This window comes from Corythoichthys intestinalis, chromosome 9 (genome assembly GCF_030265065.1).
Source record: "Corythoichthys intestinalis isolate RoL2023-P3 chromosome 9, ASM3026506v1, whole genome shotgun sequence".
NCBI lineage: Eukaryota > Metazoa > Chordata > Actinopteri > Syngnathiformes > Syngnathidae > Corythoichthys > Corythoichthys intestinalis.
Window position 1 is genome coordinate 56,017,635 of NC_080403.1, and position 11,043 is coordinate 56,028,677.

Below are 11,043 nucleotides of genomic sequence, written 5' to 3' on the forward strand. Positions count from 1 at the left end.
GGTTTCACATTCTTGAACATTCTCACCTGATAATCAGAGCACAATAAGTTGGCCAGACAGTATTGTTTGACTAGTGAGATGTGTAAATAGGTTACTTTGCCCCCCACCCATGTACTAATGTTATTTCCATTTAGTTTTTGTCATTTCAGAATGTCTTCAGCAAGAAGAAAAACCTTCTACATTGTGCAGGAGGTCATAGATGCTGTCCAAAATGAAGAGAGTGATGTGGACATAGACTTTGATGAAACTCATGAAGAGTCAGATGACGAAACCCATGAAGAAGGCAAGGCAAGGCAAATTTATTCATATAGCACAATTCAACACAAGGCAAGTGCTTTACATCACATGAAGATCATAAAAATCACATTTAAACCAATACAACGTAAAAACCAAGACAATCAAAATCGGAAATAAAATTATACATAAAAATCGCATTTGATAACAAATAGAATAAAAATAAATAAATAAAAATAAAACAAAAACTACTACTACTACTAATAATTGAAATCAGCAATGGAGATAAGCACAAGAGGAATAGAAAGCAAGTAGATTGAAATATATAGACAGTTATGGATATGCAGTGCTAAACAAAAGCGGTTTTAGCCCTGATTTAAAAGAGCTAACAGTTTGAGCATACTTCAGACGTTCAGGTAACTTGTTCCAGAGGTGAGGAGCATAATAACTAAATTCTGCCTCACCCTGCTTGGTTCTTGTTCTTGGAACATGCAGAAGACCGGTTCCAGACGACCTTAGGGGTCTAGATGTCTCATAGGAATCTAACAAGTCAAGCATGTATTTTGGTCCAAGGCCATTAAGTGTTTTGTAGACAAGCAGTAGTATTTTATAGTCTATCCTTTGACTCACTGGAAGCCAGTGTAGCGATTTCAAAACCGGTGTAATGTGGTCCAGCTTCCTTGTATTTGTGAGGACTCTGGCTGCAGCATTCTGTACTAGCTACAGCTTCCTGACTGATTTTTTATCAAGACCCATAAATATACCGTTGCAATAGTCCAATCTGCTGAAAATGAATGCATGCATAAGTTTTTCCATGTCTTGTTGAGTTAGAAGCCCCTTAATTCTGGTTATATTTTTTTAGGTGGTAATAAGCGGATTTAGTGACGGACTTTGGATGGCTATCAAATTTTAGGTCTGAGTCAATAATTACGCCAAGGTTTCTGACTTGATTTGTTGCTGTAAGTGACATTGAGCTAAGTTGCCTGCTTATCTTTGACCTTTCCTTTTTTGGCCCAAAAGTGATCACCTCTGTCTTCTCCACATTTAACTGGAGAAAATTCTGGCACATCCATTCTGGCACAAGTGGACAAAGAAAACCATCCACCCACTGACTGCCCAGCCAATGAGGACATTGAGCGTCGACCAGCCAAACATGCCATGCCCCGTGACAGATATCGCTGACAGAAAAAAGTTTTCATCAGCCCTGATTTGGATATTTCTGGCCCACCTCTCACAAAAGATGTTCATTCTCTCCACACACCATTGAGATGCTTCTGACAATTTGTGTCTGAAGACATGATTGAGTCACACACAGTAAACACAAATGAGTATAGCCTTCAAACACATGGAAGATCCTTAAACACCAACAAAGAAGAAATAAAACAAGTGATGGGCATGTACATTATCTGAAGATGGGCCTGGTACAAATTGTCAGGGAAACGCGGGAAGGCAGGTGGTGTGGACCCAATTGCAGGGAAACAAAAAGCAGCAAGGCAGGTGGCGGTGAACTCAAAACACGTTTTAATAACAACTAACCAAAAGCACAAAGTACAACCAAAAGGACTGGGGATCAAAAAGGCAATGTTCAAACCAAAACTTACTTAAACGGAGGGACTGGTACACGAAGGCTTGGACAGGTCTTGACTTTGACACAGACATAGACATTGACGATGACGCAACAAGGACTGAAAAGAAACTGGGAGCTTATATACACACGCAGACAAAGGGTAATGACACAATGAGGAACAGATGGGTGACACAGGTGGACGCAGATTGGAGGATACACAAGGAGCGGTACACCAGGTGAAAACAATGGCGATTACAAGGACACACTAGCAGGGAATCAACACAAAACCTAACACAAATGGCTGGAGTGCGAATGTACTGGAAGACAGACACACGGCATGCACCTGTTGCTGATGTGATGTTTCTAAATAAATATGCTATTCGTAAAAATATGACTACTGTTGAAATTATTCATATTATGTACTGTTCTGGGGCTATGTTACAAGCAATCAACCAGTGCAAATTAACCCATAGTGTATTTTTTTTACTGAGATATAAACATTTGTACCTTTATGATTTGACAATGAGTGCAACTAGGGTTAGAGTCAGGAAATCCTGCTACCCCATTTAGCCAGCGTTGTAAGATTACAGCGTTCTCATAAAACTTTACAAAAACTTTTTTTTTTTTTTTTTGCAAACACTTCATTTTCATCTTCAAAAGCCTCCTACAACACCATATAAGTGGTTGAAATTGTTTTCTTTTATGTTTTTCTATGTCTGGCCACTACAGGGTTAAAATAAACTTCTGTATTTTAAGCCAAAAGAACTGTTGTGTTTGATAGAACAATGTCTATATGCTGCCATAGCAGATTCATGGCACATGAAGCCCAGAACTATTTTTAATTTGTCCGTTTTACCCTGAAAAGCCCCAATTACAGACGTCGCGCAACCGCTTTTGTTCCAACCTAGCCATAAAAAGAAGGTAAGTAAACTAGGGCTGTCAAATGATTAAAATTTTTAATCGAGTTAATTACAGCTTAAAAATTAATTGATCGTAATTAATCGCAATTAATCGCAATTCAAACCATCTATAAAATATGCCATATTTTTCAGTAAATTATTTTTGGAATGACAAGACAAGATGGATATATACATTCAACATACGGTACATAAGGAATGTATTTGTTTATTATAACAATAAATCAACAAGATGGCATTAACATTATTAACATTCTGTTAAAGCGATCCCTGGATAGAAAAACTTGTAGTTCTTAAAAGAAATATTTTAGTGCAGTTTATAGAAATTTTATATTAAAACCCCTCTTAATGTTTTCGTTTGAATGAAATTTGTAAAATTTTCAATCAAAAAATAAACTAGTTGCCCGCCATTGTTGATGTCAATAATTACTTACACAATGCTCATGGATGGCTGAAGCCTATAAAATCAGTCACACCCAAGCACCAGCAGAGGGCGGCAAAACTCCATAAAACACAATTAACAAGTGGTGTTTCACTGTACCGTCATTTAAATTTGTCTGAGCGGGTAATCTGCGTTAATTGCGTCAAATATTTTAGCGTGATTAATTTAAAAAATTAATTAACGCCCGTTAACGCGATAATTTTGACAGCCCTAAAGTAAACGTATTTATTATTCGAAATGTCTCTCATTTTTAGTTTAAAAATCATTAATTGATGTCTAATATTTCGTTTAAAAAAAAAAATACTTAAAAAAATTATTCACATGCATATTTTAAATTTTTAAACAAATGACGTCACAATGAAAAAAATGGTGTCTGTAAAAAAGGCACGGATATCTACCTCATAACTATCGCTTAAATATACTTTTTTTGTTAATGTTGCATTTTCTACCGATATGTTAGACGATAAATAATCGATCCAAACAAAGAAAAATTGAAATTAAATTTTTTTTTCAAAAGGGTAAATATATGAAAAAGAAACTCTCGACCACTGCGATTTCTGCATCGCGACCCCTTGTTATATGACCGTGTTTCACCCATAAAATCCCCCCAAAATCTGGCTGTGGCCATTCACAGGTGTGTCTTGACCAGGGGTCGCGTTAACTGAAGATTTTCCGTCGTTGACCGGTTTTTTACAACGGTGACGGATAAAACTGAAGTCCGTCTGTCATTTTGACAGGTTGCAATTCACACCCCAGACCACAGGGTGGCGAGTGAGCATATTAATTAGCTATTGTCTCTCTTAATGCATGACGTCGTTGGCTATTCTGTCAGAATATTGTAGCGTCACCGGGGTCTGGCGGCACATCAACGCGAGGTTCTTATTGGTGCACCCGGTGAGCCAGCGCGTCATCCAATTGGTGGACTAGATTGCCGCCTGTGTATAGACCCCAATCACATGACGTCACAACTCCGCCCCCCTGACTGGAGCCGCCATATTGTCCGTCAGCTCGTCGTGTTTACACATTACCGCTACGTACATGCCTCCTATTACGGCGTGTTTTTCTGCTCGTTAACGTTAATAATCAAAATGGTGAAGGTGTGTGTGGCGGTTGGTTGCAGTAACAGAGAAGATAGACGGAGAGACTTGAAGTTCTACCGTATTCTGAGAGACCCGAAGAGGAGAGCGAGATGGACTGCTGTAATTCGACAAGAAATCTGGGCACCAAACGATCACCACAGACTATGTAGTAGTCATTTTATATCTGGTAAGATGCATTTAATATATATTTAGAAAATTTGGGGCTGACAACCACAATTAAGATCATTGTGGGACGTTGGTGCTTGGGGTCTATATAGTTGCCTCTTTTTCTTTGGGGGCGGAGTTGTTGTTTTGTTGGTGTTGTTGGCGGTAAGCAGAGTAAAAAGAGGGAGAAAAATACCACGACTTCCGTGTCTAATTTTTCGCCGCCAAGCAAGTGTTACAATATTAATTAAAAATGAATGAAAACTAAATACTATTGAATATGTCATCATTATCATTTTAGAAATTTAAGTGACGGGTAAAAATAGATTATGACCGAATTTTTATGACCCTGTCAGTCAAAATGACAGACAACGAAAATGTCTAGCGCAACCTCTGGTAGGGAGGTAGTTTCTAAGAGGTGTACTTACTTTTGTAGCCAGGGGTTTAGATATTAATGGCTATATTTTGAGGCGAAAATAAATGAACTCTATTATATAAGCTGCACACAGACTACTTTTCATTGTGTCAAAGTGTCATTTTGTCAGTGTTGTCCCATGAAAACATATACTTAAATATCTGCAGAAATGCGAGGGGTGTACTCACTTTTGTGATACACTGTATATCGTCTAGGATTGTTCCGATCATGTTTTTTTTGCTCCCGATCCTATCGTTTTAGTTTGAGTATCTGCCGATCCCGATATTTCCCGATCCGATTGCTTTTTTTTGCTCCCGATTCAATTGCAATCATTCCTGATAATTTTTCCCGATCATATACATTTTGGCAATGCATTAAGAAAAAAATGAATAAAACTCGGACGAATATATACATTCAACATACAGTACATAAGTACTGTATTTGTTTATTATGACAATAAATCCTCAAGATGGCATTTACATTATTAACATTCTTTCTGTGAGAGGGATCCACGGATAGAAAGACTTGTAATTCTTAAAGGATAAATGTGACTTTGTATATTGTGACTAAATCTTACCATCTAGTGTATTTGTTGACTTTCAGTAAATGATACTGTAGCCATGCCTAAATGCATGATGGGAAGTGGAACCATGACTGTACGCAGTGCTACCAATTGATATGTTATTTCCCAACACAGAGAAGATATAAGGTGTTAAGAAAAAGATCAATTGCTACCTTGCTTCCTCACATTGCTTCCCATGATATTTCTAATCGTAGGGAGAGGGATTGTAAGGCTTTAGCCAATTAAAAAAAGGCTCCAAAGGCTGCCAAAATTCTCTCTACTCATTTTTCGCTGCCTTTTATCTCTCTATATAGGTAAAACGGCGCCATTACAGATTGAGCGCGACAATGTGTGAGTGGGTTGTGCAGCGCATGCATTCATTGCGTTAAATATTTTATCGTGATACATTTTTTTTTAAATTAATTACCGCCGTTATCGGGATGAATTTGATAACCCTACGTTAAGCCTAAACTAAAGACTCTGGATGAGTCTAACATATTATGTCTGTAACGTTAAATACAATTAGAAAACGATTTAATTAAAAAAAAGATATATATATATGTATATTAAAAAAAGGCATGGCCGATATATTTTTGTCGATTCCGATCAATCGGGACATCTCTAATATCATCCCTACCAATATTGACACCAAACCTACGCCCTTGGTGAAATGTTTCATTAATGTATCTATAATGATCTATTTTTATCGCCCTTGGTTCACACTAAGAGTGCACTTTGTTTTCAGATAGGGGGCCGCAAAATATTGGCCCCCATGCTGGAGGTTTGAGACCCCTGCCGAAAACCCTTTTTTGTCTGCAAATTTGGAATCATCACAAGATAAACGACCACAAATGCTCAATGTGATGAAAGTACAACAGATGAATCAAAGGATTAACCGATGAATGGCTGAATTATACTGTAGATGTTAGCTCTATGTGACTCAGGGGCCTCCGGGTCCGTTGTTCGTCCGCTCGTCAAATCTTCTTACCTGCCTCCGCAGTAAACTGACATCCCATCATCTCCTTTGACTTCCCGTTCATCCCCTAAATGGATTCCATCCCACGGCATTCCCGCAGGAGAGAAACCTGGCGGCACGGTTGTCACGGCTCAGGGCTTCATTAGCCGCTGCCGTCTCCAGGCTGCAAACACGCCGGGCTTTTGTCACTCATTCCGAATGGCGTCCAGGAATTAGTCACGTCCCGTCCGCAATGCTTCTCCGTGGATTGGAGCACAATAGACCAATCGGCAGCAACTCATCCTCCTTTTCAGAGGTTCTTACGCAAAAACAAGACATCCGACGGTGCGTCAACGCTATAAAAGGTCTAGAGGTCAAGCGGGATGCCGTCATTTTGCAGTTTTTCAGCAGAGGAGCGGATCTCGACAGGTGAGTAAACACGATATACGCAGATGTTTACTTTTGGGGTTTGTTTTTAGTATTATTTTAATTTTGGAACTTTTGTTTCAGCATTTTTCTGTATATATATACATTTATATATTAGGGGTGTCAAACGATTACATTTTTTAATCGAGTTAATCACAGCTTAAAAATTAATTAATCGGCCATCTCTAAAATATACCATATTTTTCTGTAAATTATTGTTGGAATGGAAAGATAAGACACAAGACAGATATATACTAGAGCTGTCAAACGATTAAAAATTTTAATCCTTAATCACATCTTAAAAATTAATGAATCGTAATTAATCACAATTCAAACCATCTCTAAAATATGCCATATTTTTCTGTAAATTATTGTTGGAATGGAAAGATAAGACACAAGATGGACATTAACATTCAACATACTGTTTATAAGTTCTGTATTTGTTTGTTATAACAATAAATTCACAAGATGGCATTAACATCATTAACATTTTTTCTGTTAGAGGGATCCACGGATAGAAAGACTTGTAATTCTTAAAGGATAAATGTGACTTTGTATATTATGACTAAATATTGCCATCTAGTGCATTTATTGAGCTTTCAGTAAATGATACTGTAGCCATTTAACTTCTGCCCAAATGCATGATGGGAAGTGGTACCAATTGATACATCTTCTCTGCATTGGGAAATAACATAGGGTGTTAAGAAAAAGATCAATTACTACCTTTCATCCCCACATTGCTTCCCACGATATTTCTAAACGTAGGGAGAGGGATTGCAAGGTTTTAGCCAATTAAAAAAAGGCTCCAAAGGTTGCCGAAAATCACTCTACTCATTATACGCTTCCTTATAGCTCTATATATATATAGGTAAAACGGCGCCATTACAGATTGAGCGCAACAATACGTGAGTGGGTCGTGCAGCGCATGCGTTAATTGCGTTAAATATTTTCACGTGATAAATTTGATAACCCTACCTTAAGCCTCAAGACTCTAGATGAGTGTAACATATTATGTGTGTAACGTTAAATACAATTAGAAAACAATTTAATTATTTTTTTATTTTTTTAAAAAGGCATGCCCGATATTTTTTTGCCGATTCCGATACTTTGAAAATGACGTGATCGGACAGTAAATGATACTGTAGCAATTTAACTGTTCTGCCCAAATGCGTGATGGGAAGTGCAACCAAGACTGTGCGTGGTGGCACCAATTGATATACAGTGATACCTCAGCTCACGAACATAATTGGTTCCCAGAAAGTGTGCGTGAGGCGAAAAGTTCGTCTTCCGAACATTTATTTCCCATAAGAAACCATTAAAATGAGAATAATCCGTTCCCAGGTCCCCATAAAACATAATTTTCTACTAAATAAGCCTTAAAACTACACAAAAATATACCTTATTTTATGTATAATAAGTGTGCTATTGTATTATAATTAAAGAAATAAACTGTACTGTATAATAAAGTTGTTTTATTTACCTTTGCGATGGTATGGGAGTGGGAGGAGTGGGAGGAGGAGGGAGGGAGTTACTGTTTGGAAGGAGAGTGTTACCGGCAAAGTGCGCAGTTAGCGTAGACTCCACTGCTGTGCCCCCCACATGCTTTTGGTTGTTAATAAAAGTGCCCACAAAAAGCCATCCGACGCCTCTGGGTGTTTGTATGCACGCCGCCTCCTTCCTGGAGAGGAAATCGGGCGAACCGAAGACAACCGACGACAACGAGCCAACGTGACTCGCCGGTCCACTTCTCACGACGGTGGGAAGCTGAAAGCACTGCCAATTACCAGTCGAGGGCGAATTGGTAACACGAGTCACCTTCCATAAGGACTGTATGTAACTCTTTTTCGGTCCCATAATAGCAAAAGTACACTCAATATGGTCCAAAATGTCTATCAAACACAAACCACGTCCGCACTCAACGAAAGACTGCGGGACGAACTGGGACGCCGTGAGCGTGCGTCAGCTTCTCGTGGCGCTGTCCGACCGCGTGGCTTGGTTCGTCCGCCGAAAACTAGTTCGCCAGCAGAGACTATATGCTCGCGAATTTAATGTTCTTGAGGCGAAAAGTTCGTGAGCTTAAGCGTTCGTGAGCCGAGGTATCACTGTATCTTCTCTGCGTTGGGAATAACATAGGGTGCGAAGAAAAAGATCAACTACTGCCATTCTTCCCTACATTGCTTCCAACAATATTTCTAATTGTTGTGGGAGGGATTTTAAGGCTTTAGCCAATTAAAAGCACGGCTCCAAAGACTGCTTAAATCCATTCCACTCATTTGTCGCTGCCTTTTAGCTCTGTATGTAGGTAAAACGGCGCCATTATAGGTTGGATGCGACAATGCGTGAGCGGGTCGTGCCGCGCATGCGTTAATTGCGCTAAATATTTTAACGTGATTAATTTTTTAAAAATTAATTGCCGGCCGTTTACGCGATAAATTTGACAGCCCTAATATATATATATATTTTAGATCTTTTTTTTTTCTGTGAATGAGTAATGGAATTACAAGTACACAATGTTTTTTGACAACATAATGAGTGAAAATTGTTTAATTTGTACTTTTTTTTTTTTCGTTTTTTTTTTTTTCATTCATATTTTTTTCATCAATGAGTCAGACATTATAGAAATCAGTTTGACTTTTGGGGCAGGCGGGCACAACATGTTGATGATCCCGAAACGCAGTGTCAGCAATAATATTAATTCACAAGATTATTTATAATAATAAGTTGACAATGAGCGCTTTTTTTGTTTCCCATCATTCTTGAGGGGAATTCTAAATCAGGCTGCTTAGGCAATACTCTTCGCCAAGATCGTCATCCATTGCATATGGTACGCCCGCCGGTGTCGTGGCAATGTAGTTACCCCAGTCAAAAATTGTATGCCGTGGGCGGAGCCATATGGAGGTAGATTTGGGTCTTTATTATTCAATCCCAAAAAAAGTTTCTTCAATAAAAAAAAAAAAACTTGCTTCAATAATAATGTATATTTTCAACCAAAAAAAAGTGGCGACAATAAAAAAAAAAAATGTTTGAATGCAAAAAAAAATTTGAAACTCAAAAAACAAAAAAAAATGCATGTGAAAGCTATTTTTCTTTGATTTTTTTTTTGTTTTTGTTTTTGATTGAAGCAACTTATTTGATTGAAGTAATGTTGATTTGTGCTTAGCCCACATTTTGGCTAGGACGTTTTTGTATTTATTATTTAATCAAAAAATAAGTTAAGGAAAATCACTTCAATCAATTTTCTCTTTTGCTGTCAAAAGATGAAAATGTGTCACCTGCACGTCCAGTGGCTGCTGGTATTGATGCTCTTGGTATTCTTCCCCGCTGGACTCTGTCAACAAGAACAGAGGTGACAAAAAAAACACTCATTCGTTTGAGCCCAAAAGATTCGGACCTCCGGCAACGTCAGCCAATGTGCTCGAGACTAAATGTTTGCTTTAATGCTTGCAGCCGTCGAGCGGTCTCCGAGCACCAGCTGATGCACGACCGCGGCCGCAACATTCAGAGTCTCAAGCGGCTCATCTGGCTGTCCGGCGCCATGGAGGGGCTGCACACCGCCCAGACCCGCTCGGTCGCGGACCCGTACGTGTCCGCGGAGCCCGCCGCTGAGGAACCAAGGTCCAGTCTGGTGCAGAACCTCCTGAGAGACTTCTTCAAAGGTTCTTATGGGGCGCAGATGATCAAACGAGAGCCCTAAACACAGAAAAATACATTCAGTCGGTGTCAAATAGGAATAAATTGGACCCGTGGGTGTGCTCCCATTTTTGTATCTTTTAATTTTGCGCATGCTGGAAGCATTCAACATGATTTTAACTTTTTCACATCAATCAACACTATTCGACGTCAATATGATTCCACTTCATACATCATTCAAGGATATTCTGTATCGTACGTTGTTCCTCCTATTTCGACAGTATTCCGCATCATACATCATTCATTCAACATTCTGTACTTCCGAACCAAACAACAATTCACATCATCCTAAAAAATTCCACATCTCACAACTTTATTCCACATTACTCAAAAATGTCCCACATCATTCATTCAACAGAACTTCACACCATAAATTATTCCACTTCATTATTACACAAAGTAATTCCACATTATTCAACATAATTCCAAACCGTACAAAATGATTCCAATGTATTACACTAAATGATTCCAAATCATTCAAAAATGTTCCACATCATACAACTTTATTCTATCATCATCATCATTTAACAATATACCACTTCATACACTATTCAACAACATTACACATCATACGTTATTCCACATCATTTT

General features: G+C 38.5%; 1 protein-coding gene across 1 annotated transcript; it reads left to right on the plus strand.

Moving 5' to 3' along the window:
• Positions 1–6,642: 6,642 nt before the first annotated feature.
• Positions 6,643–10,813, plus strand: pth4 (parathyroid hormone 4). The gene is made up of 3 exons (XM_057847111.1): positions 6,643–6,765; positions 10,020–10,108; positions 10,210–10,813. The coding sequence occupies exons 2-3, from the start codon at positions 10,020–10,022 to the stop codon at positions 10,454–10,456; spliced, it is 336 nt and encodes a 111-aa protein (XP_057703094.1). The 5' UTR covers positions 6,643–6,765; the 3' UTR covers positions 10,457–10,813.
• Positions 10,814–11,043: the final 230 nt, after the last annotated feature.

Excerpts from the sequence above, each read along its gene's own strand:
- pth4 (XM_057847111.1), top strand. The coding sequence starts at position 10,020 with ATGAAAATGTGTCACCTGCACGTCCAGTGGCTGCTGGTATTGATGCTC. Across the intron at positions 10,109-10,209 it reads CTCTGTCAACAAGAACAGAG|CCGTCGAGCGGTCTCCGAGC; the intron begins GTGACAAAAAAA and ends TAATGCTTGCAG.